This window comes from Rhinopithecus roxellana, chromosome 14, assembly GCF_007565055.1.
Source record: "Rhinopithecus roxellana isolate Shanxi Qingling chromosome 14, ASM756505v1, whole genome shotgun sequence".
NCBI classification, from domain to species: domain Eukaryota; kingdom Metazoa; phylum Chordata; class Mammalia; order Primates; family Cercopithecidae; genus Rhinopithecus; species Rhinopithecus roxellana.
Window position 1 is genome coordinate 104620114 of NC_044562.1, and position 19275 is coordinate 104639388.

The 19275-nt window shown below is 40.0% G+C and overlaps 1 protein-coding gene across 5 annotated transcripts in view; it reads left to right on the plus strand.

Annotated features, from left to right (window-relative positions):
• ITGB6 (integrin subunit beta 6) overlaps nucleotides 1-19275 on the plus strand; it is an 86453-nt gene that overhangs the window by 17943 nt on the left and 49235 nt on the right. For all 5 annotated transcript variants that reach the window (XR_749675.2, XM_010379106.2, XM_030916987.1 and 2 more), the window contains 3 exons: nucleotides 2682-2847; nucleotides 4087-4248; nucleotides 7461-7556. Coding sequence is in view for 4 of the 5 variants with exons in the window: in XM_010379106.2 (XP_010377408.2) it covers nucleotides 2682-2847; nucleotides 4087-4248; nucleotides 7461-7556 (424 nt within the window). In the remaining variant the exon portion in view is untranslated. The remainder of the gene's footprint in view (nucleotides 1-2681; nucleotides 2848-4086; nucleotides 4249-7460; nucleotides 7557-19275) is intronic.

Genomic DNA, 19275 nt, shown 5'->3' on the forward strand with positions numbered 1-19275 from the left:
CTGCAAGCTGCATACCGGAGCTGTTCCTATTTGATCATCTTACCAGACTTCTCACTACTGTTTTCATATCATCAGTCAAATGTCAACACAGTGAAGAAGGCAAATGACATCTCTGAATCACTATGAAAATAGTTTAATCTGAGGGACCTCCTGCAAGGTCTCAGGGACCCTCATGGGTCTGTGTACCACACTTTAAAAACCACACCAAACCCCCATCACACACAATTTACCTATATAACAAACCCACACAGGTACCTCTAAACATAAAATAAACTTAAATACTAATAAAAATAAGAATCACCCTTTTGCCGGGTGCAGTGGCACATGCCTGTAGTCCCAGAGCCAGAGGATTGCTTAAGCCCAGGAGTTTGAGTCCAGCCTGGGCAACATAGGAGTCCAAGGCTCTATAAAAAGCAAGAAAACCCACCTCTTTAATCGACTCTTTAATGCTTTTTGGAGTAGCTCTTTTATTTTCACTGGATGGAGAGTCACTAAAAATTTTTCTCATCCTGTGAAGAATGCTGAAGTGGTTTACATTTTTTAACAGAATTTCTTTTGCTGTTGTCTAAGATACAGCAACAATAAGTGTTTTCTTCATTTTCATATGCATAAATGAGTTTAATGTGTATTTAAAAGTATTTAATTGCACAAAAGTTAAAATTTCTTCCTCTATTAAACATTTTGAAGGATTTTTTTTTGAGACGGATTTTCGCTCTTGATACCCAGGCTAGAGTGCAATGGCGCAATCTTGGCTCACTGCAACCTCCGCCTCCCAGGTTCAAGTGATTCTGCTGCCTCAGCCTCCCAAGTAGCTGGAATTACAGGCGTGTGCCACCATGCCCAGCTAATTTTTTTTTCTTTTTTTTTTTTTTTTTTTTGTATTTTTAGTGGAGACAGGGTTTCACCATGTTGGTCTGGCTGGTCTCGAACTCCTGACCTCAAGTAATCCACCTGTCTCTGCCTCCCAAAGTGCTGGGATTACAGGCATGAACCACCATGCCCAGCTGAAGGATTTTTTAATCATCATTTCATGTATACTGTGGTATTTTTTGTTTTGTTTTGAATTTACACCAATAGTGAGTTCATTGTCGTTTTTCAAAAGAGGAAACTGAAGCACAAAATGCTGGAATGGGCTGGGCGTGGTGGCTCACACCTGTAATCCCAGCGCTTGGGAGGCCGAGGCGGGCAGATCACCTGAGGTCAAGAGTTTGAGACCAGCCTGGCCAACACGGCGAAACCCTGTCTCTACTAAAAATACAATGATGATGATAATAATAATAATAAGCTGGATGTGGTGGTGCATGCCTGTAATCTCAGCTACTTGGGAGGCTAAGGCAGGAGAATCATGTGAACCCAAGAGGCAGAAGTTGCAGTGAGCTGAGATGGCACCACCACATTCCAGCCTGGGCAACAGAATGAGACTCCATCTCCAAAAAAAAAAAAAAAAAGAAAGAAAGAAAAATCCTAGAATGGGCCAGGTGCGGTGCTCATGCCTGTAATCCCAGCACTTTGGGAGGCCGAGGTGGGCAGATCACGAGGTGAGGAGATTGAGACCATCCTGGCTAACACGGTGAAACCCCGTCTCTACTAAACATACAAAAAATTAGCCAAGCATGGTTTCGGGCACCTGTAGTCCCAGCTGCTCAGGAGGCTGAGGCGGGAGAATGGCGTGAACCCAGGAGGGGAACTTGGCAGTGAGCTGAGATAGTGCCACTGCACTCCAGCCTGGGCGACAGAGCGAGACTTGGTCTCAAAAAAAAAAAAAAAAAAAAAAAAAAAAAAAAAAAAAAAAAAGAAACGCTAGAATGAATTTCCTCTATGTTCACACACATAAACATATATGAGTATATGGTATATAGTTTCTTATTGCAAAGGTAATAAGCCCATGTGAAAATACAGACAAAAGTATGAAATGGAAATCATTTCAGTTGGAATCCTCTATACGATTATCCTCATTTTAAAATCCAAAGCTCAGAAGTGTTGAGTAACTTGCCCAAAGTGTCATGCACAGCTAGAAACTTGCTTTCAAAATAAGATGTGGCTGAACTCATGATCAGCCCTTCGTGTTCTGCTGTAATATCTTTGGTGCAGATTTCATCGTAACGTTGTACTTTAAGTAGTGGTTTTATTTCTAGGCTGGTCTATTCAATCCCAGTAGAGTTGGACTCTCAAACCAAGAATGCTGCTACAATTGTTGAGCCCTTGGCAGGCAGACCTGGGAGTACAGGAGGGAGCAGAGAAAAAAGAAGACAGGTTCCTCTCTTGTCGTGCTGCAGGGTGATTCATACTTGATGACAGCCTGAGATATCAGAATACAAAGGAATTGTCATTGTATAAACTTAGTGGTGAATTTTGGTTGGGAGCCCATAGAAGGTAGTGATTACACACACACACACACACACACACACACACACACACACACAGAGGAGTCTGATCACCTGATTACCTGTTATCTGAGTTTGAGCCAGTGCAGGACACACAATAAGCTCTAAATAAGTGTTAGCTAATATGGTCAACATAGAAAGGGTGGGGGATGATGTCAACAACCTTAACAGTGAGATTCATAGCTGAGTTATAGAGTCAGGCCCTTTAGAAAAACTAATCTTCATTTAAGAGAATGTTGCTAAGCTATCAGATCCATTACATTTCATCAATAATATTTTTGCATCTTACTTTTGCAGTAGTATTCCATACTTCTGTTTACCTACATTTGGATTCAAGCACATTTTGCCATTGACAAATGATGCTGAAAGATTCAATGAAATTGTGAAGAATCAGAAAATTTCTGCTAATATCGACACACCCGAAGGTGGATTTGATGCAATTATGCAAGCTGCTGTGTGTAAGGTATGCTGAAAGGAGTGCTATTTCACTCTGTTAACATAAAGTTCATCTCTTATTAACAATTCTACTTCAAAAAGATTAGCTAATTTCTTTTCCTTTGATCTCTAAATTTCTACATTTCGTATTTTTCTTAAAATACACAATTTTTGCCAAATGTTTAATTAAATCATGTTGAAATGGGGACTGTTCTTTATGTCTATGATGAATAATCTAAGAACATTGTGTTGGGAAAATTTAGTTGAAACAATAGCTATGCATGATTAATTTTCAAAGATCAAGATCAGATTAGTTTTTGGATTAATCATGGTAAAAAAACAAGGGTAGAACATTTATTTTAAAAAGTTAAAATGCTCTGAATCAGTATGTGTCCATATATGTGACTACATAGCTATTGTTTTGAACCAACAAAGTAAGCTTTGGAAGTGTGCTGTCTCTACAACATCACAGGAACACTGCTTCTCCTTGACTATCTGATAAGTATCCACAAGAATGATTCCCCTGTCTTTAGGCAAGAGCCCTTCATGGAAAATATCAGGAAATAAACAAGGCTGAAGCTCCTAGAAAGTGGGAGGGCCAGGGAATTAGAGGAGGAAGGAAAGGAATAAGGTGGGATGGAACAGCTAGGATGCGTTTTTACACAATTGGTTCCTGAACTAATATTAATTAAAGGGGAGGGCTTTACTAAACACCAACAACAGACAATTTTAATTAGCAGGACTTTGGGGCCATACTTTCATAAGCAATGCTTATCCTTATATCAGGTTTATAATTTTTGGATGATATCATTAGAAAGAGAAATATGTGCCTAAATGCTGGGTGACATTTTAATGAAACAGGCTTACTTTGAGCCCCTTTAACATTGCATTTTCACGAGTTTGGCTTCAATTTGGATTTGGGACCATCTATGACCTCCTCTGCTCAATTTTTTTGGAGAATTGAAAGCTGGATAGTAAAAATAATTTAACTATGTAAAAGTCAAGATCAACTGAATACTGATTATAGTGGAACTATGCTTTTCTGAAGCATAAATCATATGAAAATGTTATCCAGGAAAAAGCAAATGTCACAGAATTTCATGTTTTATTAAAAACATTAATATTATCAATTCACAATAGATAAAAAGGCTAAAATAGACTAGCAATATTATTTTTATAACCTAAATGTGTCCCAGCATAATTGATCCACACTCAATAAATGCCTGCCTCACTCCAGTATCACACAAATGTTTCTTTCTCACTGTAGGAAAAAATTGGTTGGCGGAATGACTCCCTCCACCTCCTGGTCTTTGTGAGTGATGCTGATTCTCATTTTGGAATGGACAGCAAACTGGCAGGCATCGTCATTCCTAATGACGGGCTCTGTCACTTGGATAGCAAGAATGAATACTCCATGTCAACTGTCTTGGTGTGTAACCTGCACTCTGTACTGTTTTCAGGGCTATAAGTAGGAGAATGAAGCAACAACTGGTGTAATACATGTGAAATAACTCACGCTTGGTGAAAGCCATGCACATTTTCTAATTTGAGATTAACAAGTTGCCCCAGTTCAATTCTCACCATCCTTAGAGGTTCCCACCGTAGGATGGGAAGGTGGGAGGTGGGACATGTGGGAAGCTGGATGTGCTATGAATCCCATGATCCCAGAACCTTCCCAGCCTCTCAAAAAGCCTGGTGCTGGTGAAGCAATACAGGCAGCTCATTCTGTTCTCAGCCATGGCCTCAGAAAGGAGGGACCCAAACCAGAACAGTAACCATGTAGGATTTGTGGTGAATGATGGTCCCTGAATCATGGTAAAAAAACAAGGGTAGAACATTTATTTTAAAAAGTTAAAATGCTAGTGACATATGCTAGTGACATTCAAAGAAAACAACTGACTTTCGTAAAACCAGGAAGAAATTTCAGAGCTCTTTGGACATGCATGATCTTCTCAATAGACCCCTAGGAATCCAACCGCTTTTCCTGAACAGACCATGAGGCTGCCATGCTTGTGCACATGTTATTCCCTCTGCCTGGAATATTCTTCCCTCCTAGCCTGCTAAGAAACTCTTCATTATCCTTGAAAAGCCAGCTCAGTCATTACTGTCCCCAGAGAGCCTTCTTTGACCTCTGGTAGGCTCTGAAGCAATCGTCTTTCCCTTCAGTTGCATATGCAGATGTGTTCTTGCGCATCTGTACATAGAAATACGTTTTCTTACATCTCTCTTTCTTGTGCAATCCTCAGGGCCAGGCCTGGTTTATTATCTCTGTTTCCTGATATCACAGTGCCTAGAACACAGTGGGTGCCAGCTAATGTGTGAAATAGAGGCCGGGCGCATTGGCTCTCGCCTGTAATCCCAGCACTTTGGGAGGCCAAGGCGGGCGGATCACGAGGTCAGGAGATCAAGACCATCCTGGCTAACACTGTGAAACCCCGTCTCTACTAAAAAATACAAAAAATTAGCCAGGCACGGTGGCGGGCACCTGTAATCCCAGCTACTCGGGAGGCTGAGGCAGGAGAATGACGTGAACCCGGGAGGCGGAGCTTGCAGTGAGCCAAGATCGCACCACAGCACTCCAGCCTGGGCGACAGAGCAAGACTCTGTCTCAAAAAGAAAGAAAGAAAACAAAGAAATAGATTTGATTTCTGAAGCAGCAATCTGCGATTGTCATATTTTCCCCATTTAACACTTGGGGAAATATGGTACAGAGAATTTAAGTGACTTCTTAGAACAATGCTGTGGAGGTGTAGGTGGGGGAGAAAGAGAGAGGGAGGGGGTGCAAGAGGAGAGAAAGAGGGAGACAGGAACCTAGAATTCTAATGTCAATCGGAAAGCTATTCTCTAAAAACTCTTAATAGTTCATTACTCACTACTATTCCTTGACTTAAATTTCTAAATTTCAACATGAATATTTTCCCCAAACATTTGATCAGTAGTATTCCCCAAATGTGTATATTCTTTAATCACATACTCTGCCTTTTCATATTACAATATCAGTGAGGATAGCCACATGTTGTCTTTTAGTCAGTGAGGGGCCAGAAACTGGAAAATTGATCCCTTTTTCATTACCCTTTTCTTGCAACTTTTCAAAAGCTCCACAAAAAGCTCCGTCTTGAACGAGGCAAGATCATAAAAGCTAACACTACCTATTGCCTAATATGACCTTCTCAGCTAATAAATGTTCAAGTCCTCCTTTCTGAATAAGTTGAAACAAATCCACAGAAGCCAGAGACCATATCTATGCCTGTCTGCAACATAGCCCCCAGGTCCTCTGAGCACTTCCTGTGTACTCAAAACTTGGGCCAGATTCCTCAGGCCAAAAAAATAATACAAGGTGGTTCCTGGCTTTGAACTTACAATATGGTTGTGGGAATTAAACCAGCAGATCTGATTCAAATAGAAAACCAGCTTCGCTCACCTACGAAGGGCTATGTGGTATGATCCTGGCTACACACTAGCACAGCAGCTGAGGGGTGTGGTAACATGTGGAGATAAGGAGAGACTGGCACTGGAGGGATTTAGGCATCAGCATAAAGGATTTTTATGCAGTTAAAAAGCAGAGGAAATGGATACAATTTGGTATCTATATTAATAAAAATCCAAATGTGATGGAAATCACATATGACACAGCAATTTGCAGTTGGGTAATTTATTGCAGTATTTTGGGCAAAACTACACTTTTCTCTCAACTTGAACCCTATGCCTAAAGAAGACTTTAGATGAAAATACTCCAGTAGTACTGAGAATATGTGAATATTTCATATCAGTATACAGGAGGGCTTATTTATCAGTGTTCCTCCCTTTGGCTGACTTCTGTCATAATCAACATATTCTTAATTTAATTGTTAGCAGGCTAGTACCTCACTTGAGTTTCCTCTTTGTACTTTATTCACATTTAGATTCATATAATGGGCAAATGCACATCATGTTTTCCAAACTTGAAAAGTAAAGTCCATATTCAAATTTAAAAATTAAGCTTCTTTTATTTTTTGTAAAGTACTCCTATCACTAAGAATGAATATGCCAATGGAACAGAAGTACAATGTAGTTTTCAATTGTCCTGTGAAAATATTGCAGGATTCCATACAACCAACTTGTGATATTAAAAAGGCAGTAAAACCAAACCCAAGGATTAGTACAGGAATGTCATAGTATGTCATACCTCAGCAACCCTCATTCCACCTCATCCAATTCCAATAGGAGTTTCAGAGCTACAAGAGTCACCTCAGTCACGTATATCATAGTCCAACAGCCCCTCCCTCGACTGTAGCATCCCTAGCCTGCTGGTAAGTGTCACTTAGAAGGGAAAGAAATGTTTCTCTACCCTTGAAAATATGACACACTGTTAGTCTTTAAATAAATTTCAAATGGTCTTCTTAGAAGTGGCAGACCATGATACACAACATCAACAGGAACTGACTCTTAGGACTTGATTGGATTTATAAGATTTAGAAAAAGATTATTAAACCAACTACATGAATAATGCTAATTGTGTATTTGTTTACTTAGCGTGATAGAGCTATAATGCCTGTGAGCATTGAAATGCCAAACTCAGAAAGATATCTTTGAAATCAATATTCCTTTCTTTATTTACATTATTTTATTGAGATGATGCAAAATAATATATGTTAATTTTAGGAATATCCAACAATTGGACAACTCATTGATAAACTGGTACAAAACAACGTGTTATTGATCTTCGCTGTAACCCAAGAACAAGTTCATTTATATGAGGTAAGCAAAAATATCTTGGGAAATTCCTTCAAGGAGATTATGTGACATGAAACTTTAACTCTGTGAGTTTAACACATGGGAAGACCATTAGATAATCATTAACACATACCAAATGTACTGGGCATTTGGCTAAGTGGACTCATTTAGTGCTTGCAATTTAAATTGTAAACACCGAGGTGCAGCAGGGCATGGCGAGCAGATAAGGTGGGATGAGAAAGACTGAGTTAAGGAAATCAAACAGATAGACTGGAGGAGAGTATCAACAAATATAGGACCACCTACCTAAAAGAAAATTTATTCTCTGTCCCCTTGAATTATTTCATCTGATGAGGGAGTTAACAGAGAACAGAGAAAATCTGAAGAGTGGGAGGAGAATTGACTTCCCCTTCTTTGGCATTTGCAAATTAGATACTTAGAAAAGACACACACAGAGACACAAGCTATTGAGAAGTGGAAAGTTAAAGGAAAAAACTTGTTATATGGGGCCAAAAAATAATTTATCCCTTAAACCAGCTGGATTTGCAGCTCAAGTGTTTGAATGGAAGCACCAACTGGAAAAAGGGAACGGTTTCATTAGATGAAGTGCTGTCCCCAAACCACCGTGCAAAGTGCAAAAAAATACGACATATGCACATACAAAAGATTTCTGTGGTTTTTTCCCAGCCTAGGAAAAGTAATATGTCAAATGCCCTGAATTGATTTACTCCTAATCTACAGTTTTACAGAGAAGTAAGGAGTCTTTAGCAGGGGCCCTAAAAATAATGCAGAGAAATTAAATAGTCTGTGCCTTCTGTGCAGAAGCGTCAAATGCTCCTAAATACAGAGTTTGATCTCTCATTCCTTTTGAAAGGACCTCTTAACTTGCTTGGTGACTTCACAGGGCTTCTGAAACTCTCAGATTATGTCACAGAAGGTTTTGATTAAATGCCACTCACTACTAAGGACGGTACAGACCCATGAACTTGCATCAGGTTCTGTAGAAAGGATCCAGCAGGAGATGCTATCTTGCATTTTGAATGAGAGGAGGGTATTGTACTCCCAGGTGAGATTGCCTTCTGCTGCAAACCAAGGAAGTTCCTTGCAATCAAGCTCCATACTTGAAACCTTTGTTCTACACAGAGACCATGTGGGTTCACCTGATCTGGGCATTTTCTTCAGGCTTTTTAGTATGTGATATTTGTTTCCAGTGGTTTTAAGTAGTAGAGTTGCAGTTGAGACTTTTTTTTAAATACCCCCAAATACAATAGTGAGTCTATTCTGCCTTTGATCCTTAAGGCTAGTGTGAGAGGACCCTGGGGGTCACAACACCTTCTCCACAGCAAGGCTCCAGTTTAGGAGTGGGAGAAGGAGTTGCACAGGACTTTTCTTCAAAGGGGAGTCTAGGGAATGCGATTGATGATCATGAACATAGACTTCCATAACTCACTTTGGTAATAGTCTTTAAGACTCACAACTCATTTATACGTCTCCCCAAAACCGCTATTAAAAAGACAGAGGAAGATGAAAAATCACTACATGGCAAAACAGAATCTGTCGGGTTTAAGCTAGTTGCATCCATGATTCCCCCGTTGCAAGGGAAATGATCATTTCCGAGGAAAATGCCAGATTAGAGCCTGCCTCTAATGTAACAGCAGGACATCGATTTTGCCTGTCTTCTAATCTCATTATGAGGTGAATTTATGTTCTGTCATGATCTGTGGTCTTTACCATCCAGCCTTCACTAAATTCAAAGGGACATTTTCAGGGGGTCATGTGACAGTCCAGGTCAGCCACCCGCTCTATGACTCTGACCATTTCATTGTTTCATTTTTATTTTGATGGGCTCATCATTCCATCTGTATTAGTGGGGGCAGGCAGCAGCCTGGCCTAAAGATAATAACAGCAACATTGCACGTCCTTGAAGCCTTCACGCAGCATGAAAATGCTGATCTTCCCTTTTATTGATAATGAAAACTGAAAATGGTCCACTAGTGGCTTGTGTTGCCTTTCAATTCACATCTTTTAGGAGTCCTGTGTGTGCAGGAGTCCTGTGCAATTTGATGTTTGGATAACTGTGATATAAGGAACGTAGCTACTGAAGAATCACTGAAAAATAAAAACCAGTGATAGAATAAATAAAGTGATTAGGTGGTTAGATCTCATGAAAATTCCAGAAGGAAAATTATTTGCCCAAGTTACATGTTAAGCATAGTTACTTGCCTGCACAGGCAGCACAGGTTTAGGTTCAACGAAGGCCCTGTCTGCAGCAAATTAAATTTATGTTGCCCACTCATGGAATGCAGGAAAAATGACTTTTTTTTTAGTAATTGTGGTAGGATGCTTTGGACTGCCCAGGTGTGTAGTGTGCCTGTACATTGTTATAACAGAGATGAACGGTGAAAAGCATGAAGTAAGCAGTTTTGCCTTTAGTTCAGTATGACTGTAGTGTGCACCCCAGACTCCAGCCAACAGAATATTTTTGAACAAACTTATTATTATGAATAGTTTCCTGTTTGTCCAATTATAGGGTTCAAAAGATAATGATGATAATAGACTGAGCAGTGGGTAGTATATTACATTCTAGAGCTAACTACCATTTTGAATCAGGATTCAATTACCCAAGTTAAAAAAAGGTTTTTATATTTCCTCTGTTATTTTAAAATGTTTACTGTTCATTTACGATAGATAGTATCAGGCCACTAAACCTTAACTGTCTTATTTGAATAGTTTCCTAGTGAGCTATTGAGATAAAAAGCAATTAAATCAATATTCTTTATGATGTCGTCGAATCTTATTGTTAATCACTGTGGGCTATTTCCAAGGCTTCAAAATATCCTATATCTATTCAAAATACCTACATCTGGCTTGAAAAGATGACTTTAGTGAAGTTAATAGCAATAATTATTATATGACCTGGTATTTGTGATGTAATGCTGACACACAGCAATTAGAAAGTAAACAAGAAGTATACTGGTACTTCCAGTTTACTCACTAACTTCTGTGACCACTGATTAATATCTCTTGGCTGTTAGGACAAAGCAATGTTTCTAAAGCCTGAGAGAAGGGGAGTACAAGCAGGTTTTTATGCAGCCAAAGAGACCTTTCCTCTGGAGACAAAAACCCCTCAATCATTAGCTCTTTGAGGAGAATAACAGGTCTCACCCATCTGTTTAGGCCAATTCTCGAAGCACAGTAGATTCTCAGTAGCTTTTGTGAAATGAATTACAAATTGCAATAAAAGCACTTCATCTTTTCTAAAATTGGGTCAAGAGAAAGACTTGGAGTTTTACGTGACAAATACTTGTTAAGATTGAGGAAGCCCATGTGCACAGAGCAAGGGGAGGCACCTGACCATTGCCAGGAACTTCTGCAGCCCTGGCTGTCCCTTCTTCCATCTCTCCCACACTGGACGCAGATGGCAATGAGGAAAGAACACTCTGCCATCAATCTCAGGACCAAAATGTTGGAGAAGCTCTGCAGCCTTCTAGCAGGCCATAAAAGGAACACCCTGAGCAAGTACCCACCTGATGACCATTAGATCTATAAACAAACATAAAGAGCAGCCACATATGCCATGAACCTGATGTCCTTGTGTGGCTTGTGGAAATTATCCACCATACATAAGTTTCCATTTTTTAGGAATCAATAACCCAGCTATTATTTTACCTCTTCTTTCTTCTACTTGGTTCTTTTGAGCTTTTCACTGCAGCAAGGGAGGAATAGAGGCAGAGAAAATAGAGAAAGAAAATAAAAATTGGACCCCTTTGCTATTTGTTAGCCTGTTCTATTGTTGTTTTGTTTTATAATGTTCCTGTTGGAAAGATCAAAACAATTTTGCTCCAGTGGAAATCTCTTTATCTCTCTGGCCTCAGTTTTTAGAAAATAAAAAGATTCGGTGGGAAGACTTCCAGCCTCAACAGTCAATGACCTTGATTCTGGAGGAGGGAAATTACCATGAATTCCAATGATCTCCACACAAATAACAAAGTTTAGTAACCTGTAATGTAGCTAATTTTAGGGCACAGTCTAGATATTCTTTATCCTATCAATCTCATTCTGTAGTGGATGGAGTATTCCAAACTTACGATTTTAGTAAAAATAAAATCATCTAGGAGTAAAACGACAACTTCTGGATTATAAGACATCTCCATGTAGGTAATAAATTGCTCTTTATTTAAGTGTAATGGAAAGTATTTTCATTTCTCCTTAATTGATAGTATCTGGGAACAAAGACTGAGGAGGGCCAGCTGCCTACACTTTCCTAGTTATTGAAAACATCCCTTAGAGAGGGAGGATTTGGAAATAAACCTTATGTCCTCAGATTATCAGTCAGTTGTTGGGAGTATTTTCCAAGCGAATTGATAAATCCTAACCATGAAAAATCATCAGTTACTCCTTAGATCACACATAGTACTTTTCTTCTAAAGAACTCAAAGCCTCATAATTGAGAAAGTAAACACAAGAAAGAAAAAGCTACAGGTTTGAAGCAGGACCTTAATGAAATGCCTGATTAAGCCAATACTTGCAGAAATATAAAATGAGATTTTTCTTTTTTCTTGAGACAGAGTCTCACTCTGTTGCCCAGGCTGGAGTGCAGTGGCATGATCTCAGCTCACTGTACCCTCCACCTCCCAGGTTCAAGTGATTCTCGTGCCTCAGCCTCCCGAGTAGCTAGGATTACAGATGTGCGCCACCACGCCCAGCTAATTTTTGTATTTTTAGTAGAGACGGGGTTTCGTCATGTTAGTTCACCAAACTGATCTCAAACTCCTGGCCACATGTGAACCACAAACCTCGGCCTCCCAAAGTGCTGGGATTACAGGTGTGAGCCACTGTGCCGGATCTAAAATGTGATTTAAATAATGCAAGGTCTAAATGCTTTGAGATTTACACAACACACAGGATATCAAGTCATTCATCCCTTCATTTCTCAAACATATCATGAGTACCTCCCGTGAACTAGGCCAAAGTTTGTGACTATAGAGGAGAATAAGATGTAGTGCCTGACTTAAGAAGTCTCAGAGAGCATCAGCAGACTTGTAAACTAATAGTTTGCCTAAAAAACAGAATGAGGGCATTTTAGAGTTGTGTTCTGGAAAGAGACTCCAGCTGAGGGGTCAGAGTTTTCATGTCTGTCAATGTTCTTATTCTTTTCTATTCACCATCTTTCTTATAAGGAGCAGCAAATTAATCAGCAATCATAAAACTGCTTTTGATGCTAACAGTATCATGGTATTTGGATCAAGTCTTTCACTTTATAGGGGTGAGGGCTAGAGATGATATGCAACTATGACTATGATAATAATAGTGTAATAGGGAACGTTTGTCGAGAGCTTATTAGGTGGCAGCCTGGGGGTTCAGGATTTTGCACTCATTTTATCATTTAAACTCCCTCTTATGGCTAAGAACCCAAAATAGCAAAGCAAACTGCATGTAACAGCCAAGATCTGAACCCAGACAATCTGAATCTACAGTCACAATCACTGAGATAACTCACACTTGAACCTGGGGTGCTGTAGTGAAAAAGCAGACCACTAGACCACCAGAGACGCAGACTTTAAAATAAAGTTACAACTTTTTTTTTTTTTTTTTTTTTGACAGAGTCTCCCTCTGTTGCCCAGGCTGAAGTACAGTGGCACAACCTCAGCTCACAGCAACCTCTGCCTCCTGGGTTCAAGAGATTCTCCAGCCTCAGCCTCCTAAGTAACTGGGATTACAGGCGTGTGCCACCACACCCAGCTAATTTGTATGTTTTTAGTAGAGACAGGGTTTCACCATGTTGGCCAGGCTGGTCTCGAACTCCTGACCTCAAATGATCCACCCACCTCGACCTCCCAAAATGCTGGAATTACAGGTGTGAGCCACTGCTCCTGGTTAAGTAACCAGCTTTAAAAAGTACAGAACCCAAGGGTGGAGCAGAGCTGCCTGACAGATAAACCAATAGATTAATTCCCTATTAATTGCAGAGTGCTTTAAGATCAGGAAATACTTCATCTAGGGTTCTTCCCTATTGCTGTTAATTTGGATGAAGAGAGCAATTTAAAGATGCATAGACTTGAAAAAAGAGAGACACTCGGATTCTGCCTCGTGGGTTGTTTAAGCTCTGGTGGTAAGAACAGGCCACACAGCTAGGGAATATTATGCATTGGGTCAGCATATCTAAAACAGCTACTCTCTATGGTAATCACAATCTATGGTTCCAATCAAAGTGAGAAATTGGGGGCATGTGGTCTGACCAAGACTATAGGTTTATTATGATCATACAGTTCAAGCATATGGAAAAATAGAGTAACATAGTAAACACCCAGATGGGCACAGTGGCTCATCCCAGCATTTTGGGGGCTGAGGTGGGTGGATCACCCCAGGTCAGGAGTTCAAGAGCAGCCTGCCCAACATGGCAAGACCCTGTCTCTACTAAAAATATAAAACATTAGCCAGGTGTGGTGGCACATGCCTGTAATCCCAGCTACTCGGGAGGCTGGGGCAGGAGAATCACTTGAACCTGGGAGGCAGAGGTTGCAGTGAGCCAAGATCGCACCATTGTACTCCAGCCTGGGCAACAAATAATAATAATAATAATAATAATAATAATAATAATAAATAAACACTCACATACTTATTGCCAGTTTTCTCGCATTGTAACATTTTGCTACCATACTTGCTTTAGATTTTTTAAGCAAATGAAACATCCCAGATCCAGTTGCATGCTGTGTAACTGCCCAACTCTGGTCTAGTTCCCTTCTCCTTCTACAGAGGTAACCAGTATCCTGAACTTAGTATTTGTCATCTCACATTTGTTTTTTGTGCTATTAAAAATGTGTGTGTGTGTGTGTGTGTATATATATATATATATATATATATATATATATATGTCCATAACTCATAACTAATTATGTAGTTTTGGCTCATAAGCTTAATTTCATGCTGTACATATTATTTTTACCCTTTGCTTTTTGACTGAATGTTAAATATTTGGGGTTTTTTATTATATTTTCTTATTATGTGAGATACACATAACATAAACTTCACATTTTAGCCATTTTTAAGTGTTAGTTCTGTAGCATTAAGCACTTGAAGCACTCTGCCATTTATAGATAATTTATCTATTGGTTCATCTGCCAGGTATTAAAACATTGTTAAGCTCAATGGTCTGTTTTTGAGGCTTGTCCATGGAGATACGTATAGCTATAGTTTACTCCACCCACTGCTATGCACGCTCCATTCACAGTATTATGGGCAATGTGTTCATTCTGCAAAGTGAGGGCGTCAGGTCACTTCCGATTGTGCAGCATTACAAATGTTGCAGCCATGCACATCTTTGCACACATATGCTCTATTGAGAAGTGAAATCCCTAGGTTGCAGGGGAAATGGCATCTGTAATTTTACTGAGTTTGTCCAAGTTGCTTTCCAAAGTAGTTTTATCAGTTACTCTCCCACCAGCAATGTAATGTGGAAGTATGGCCAAAACAAAACAAAACTTTAAATTATTCTTTTTTTGATTATAAAACTAATATATACTATTTGCAAAAAGAAAAGTGAAGAGCAATACAGAAAACCCAAAGATGAAAACAAAGATCACTCGTAAACTCACCACTCAGACAAGCTAACACTGTTGACATTTTAGAATAAGTTTTTCTGGCGGAGCATGGTGGTTCATTCACGCCTGTGATCCCAGCACTTTGGAAGGTGGGTGGACCACTTGAGGTCAGGAGTTCAAGAACAGCCTGGCCAACATGGTGAAATCCCATCTCCACTAAAAATACAAAATTAGCCAAGTGTGGTGGCATGTGCCTGTAGTCCCAGCTACTTGAGAGGCTGAGGCAGGAGAATCTCTTAAACCTGGGAGGTGGAGGTTGCAGTGAGCTGAGATCATGCCACTGCACTTCAGCCTGGGTGACAGAGTGAGACTCTGTCTCAAAAAAAAAAAAAAAAAGTAAGTTTTTCCTATTTTCTTTGCATATATTTAAACATTGCATATATATTAAAACATTGCTAAGCTCAATGGTCTGTTTTTGAGGCTTGTCCATGGAGATACATATAGCTATAGTTTACTCCACCCACTGCTATGCACGCTCCATTCACAGTATTATGGGCAATGTGTTCATTCTGCAAGTGAGGGCGTCAGGTCACTTCCGATTGTGCAGCATTACTGGTATTTATTGTATTAACTGGTATAATATTGTACAATTAAGTATGTTCAAATTTTTTGAATGTTTATATATGTATAGTCTTATAAAGGCATACAAATTAAATTACGTGTAGTTATACATCAAAATTTTTATTAATAAGAATAACTAAATGAAATCAAAATCATCCTACAAAATTCTGAGCTTATAGTTGCCATACTTATAGGTGTCTACTTTTAAAATAAAAGCAAACTTGTCCTTTCCCACCAGCAGCCCAAAACCTGTGCAAGTACTGCATTTTTACCTCCTGGGTTGCTTTTTACATATTCACATAATACTTAGTTACTTTTTTACATTAAGAGGACCAACAAATTATTTCTAGTTTCATTTTCTTATCCCTGAAAGTGCCCCTTTGGTGAAGACTTTGACATCTGTGAACAAAACTCCTCTCTTTCAGCTAACTGCTGAAAGCTGTGTAATTCCCCTTCTCCACTTTATCTGGGTCTCACAGCACAAAGGGACTCCTGTCTAATTCAATTACATGTGTATCCTCTAAAGCCTTTCCTACGGTTGCGGTTGGCTACTCTATGTGAGGCTGGACCGGACTGTAAGTTTGAAGGGAGCTTACCCAGCTTGTATCACTATGCCGGAGTCTAACAGCAATGAAGCATTTTCCACATGGCATAGCCTTTGAAATAATCACATATGGCATCAAGGCACAAAAGGACAAGTGAAACTGATAGCCCCCTGGACATCAGAAGAGTTTAAGAGTATTATCTATTTTCATTTTATGCCTGATTATCCAAAAGAGCCCCAAATATCCTACCAAGGGACTAGTATTAATGATAACATAGTTTAATATTTTGTTGTGTTGGCAGTATTGAATCTTCAGAAAGTAAACAGAAAATTTTGGAATCATTTGTTGAGCTTGAACAGTTGAGGTAATTATTTATGAATTCAAGATTTGGCACACTTTTTTCTATAGGGTTTTCAGATTCAGCACATAAAAATCCAGGAGATCCAGTTAAATTCAAATGTCAAATAAGCAACAAATTATTAGTAGTATAAATATGTCCCATGCAATATTTGGACCACAGGTACACTAAAAATTTTTCATTGTTTCTCTGCTTTCCAATTTATCTGAGCATTCTGTATTTTATCTGGCAGCCTATCTACAAATGGTCAAATAGTAAGTTAGGCATTGTGGCCACAGTTTTTCAACTCTCATTGTAGCATAAAAGCAGCCATGGACAATACGTAAATAAATGAGCATAGTTAGTTACAAAAACAAGCAACAGGCCAAATATGGCCCGTGGGACATAGCCAATCCCTGCCTTTGTTCGTTCATTCTACAAATATTTATGTGTTTTCCATGTGCCAAGCACTGGACTAGGCCCTAGGAGTATAGAGGAGAATAAAAAAAGACCTTGTTTTGTCCTCGTGGACTAGTCGGGGGAAATAGACAAGAAACAATTAATGAAAAACAACCAATTACAACTTTTAATACTGTTATTGAAGAAATGGAAAAGAATAGTGTGCAGCCATGGACCATAATTAAGGGGAAAAAAGTGAGACTTTCCTTGGATAGAATTTTCATGGAAGGTGCCTTTCCAGAAGTGATAATGAGGAAGCAAGCTGAAGGCTGAGGAGTTTTCAAGAGGCAAAGGCATAGGCAAAGGCATGTGCAAAGGCCCTGAGGCAGCAAAGGACTCAGTTCCCAGTGAGCTTGAGAAAAGGAGAAAAGGCCAGTTGGCCTGGAGTGAGTAGGGGTAGAAGGAGATGGAGTGGGAGAGGCAGGCAGAAACCAGACCCTTCAATCTTGAAGGCAGTGGGAAGTAAACCGGGTGCTGTTCTGTGGGTAGCAGGCATCCAAAAATACTTTTGTTGCTGGGTATAGATGTCACAGGTGTATGACAGGCTGAAAACCCTGGATAAACTGTGGGTATATAGATTTAAAAACCTAATACCTTTATTTTCCAAATCACTACAACCCCTCTGATAGACTATTCTATACCAGCAGTTCTCAAACTTGGGTGCTCATTAGAATCAGGTAGGGAGCTTTACTAACAAACCCAATGTGTAGGCTACTCCCTGATCCAACTGAGTCAGTATCTCTGGGGCTGAGACCCAGACACCAATGGTTTTTGGTTTTTTCCCCCCTTTTTAACTGGTGTATCCAATCAACCTGGGGGATGGGGGCCTCTTAAAATTCAGACTCTCGTTCAAGAGGTCTGGGCTGGGGCCTGAGAGTCTGCATTTCTTTTCTTTTCTTTTTTTTCTTTTTTTTCTTTTTGAGATGGAATCTCATTCTATTGCCCAGGCTGGAGTGCAGTGGTGCGATCTCAGCTCACTGAAATCTCCACCTCCTGGGTTCAAGCAATTCTCCTGCCTCAGCCTCCTGAGTAGCTGGGGCTATAAGCGCACGCCACCACGCCCAGCTAATTTTTGTATTTTTAGTAGAGACGGGGTTTCTCCATGTTGACCAGGATGGCCTCTATCTATTGACCTCATGATCCACCCGCCTTGGCCTCCCAAAGTGCTGGAATTACAAACGTGAGCCACCGTGCCCGACCGAGAGTCTGCATTTCTAACAAGCTTCCAGATGATGTTGCTGCTGTCAGTCCACAAGTCACACTTCAAATATCAAGAGCTGAAACCTCTTTTGCAGTCCTTGCACATACACCTACTTGCTATTTTCTCGTCTCCTTCATTCCCTTCCTACTAGTCATCCTTCAAAGTTTTATTACATGCCGTTTGGCCTGCAAAGCACATAGGCTGCTACTAAACCCCACATTGCTTCCTATTTTAAAAGAGCTTTCTAAAGCTTTGGGACTTGAATTAGTCAGCAAAGGTCTGCAATTCCTTTCCAAAGGCAAGGTAATCTTATTAAGAGAAGATATGAAGTATCCTTAGGAACAAAATACTCATTGCAGCCTCTTTGTTCTCTAAGTCTCCATTCTCCAATGCCTTTCTGTACATTTGTTTGTCTCAGAACAGTCATGCACGGTGGGTCCATTTGTCTTCCCTTATCACTCTGTTACTGCTGCTGAGCACTCGCTCAGCTGTGTGCTCCAGCTTCTTGGCTGACAAGATAATTACATTCTGGGCAGACTGGGAGAAAGACAGGTAGTGCTCAAAAGTTCCGATGCTGACTACCTAGTCATTGCTGGGGCAGACTTCAAGATCAAGCACCTGATCTAATTAGCACACTCCCACCGCTACCTGCCTGCCTATGGAATGCTGACAATTGAAAGCCTGAAAGCAAAGCAGATATCATGCAATCCGGAGACAGACATTCATGCTACCCTTGTGCCAGGAACAATTACATGTTCTTTTTGGAATCTTGGGTGTCCTAGTAACACAGTTGAGCCTGGGGGTAAACTTTTGCATAATACTGGAAGCTCTGCATTTACTGATAATGAACCTGAGAACCAGCAGAATAAAACCCCACAAGAATGAAAGACCTCACGGGAAGAAAGCCTTCTGAAGAAGGACTCATTTCAGCAAACCCAGTCCGCCCCTAGCTCTGGAAGAGGCACACGGCTCCATGAAAGCCAGGCTTTGCCAGCAAAGAGCTGTTTTTCTTTGACCAGATAAGTAGCACAATACATTC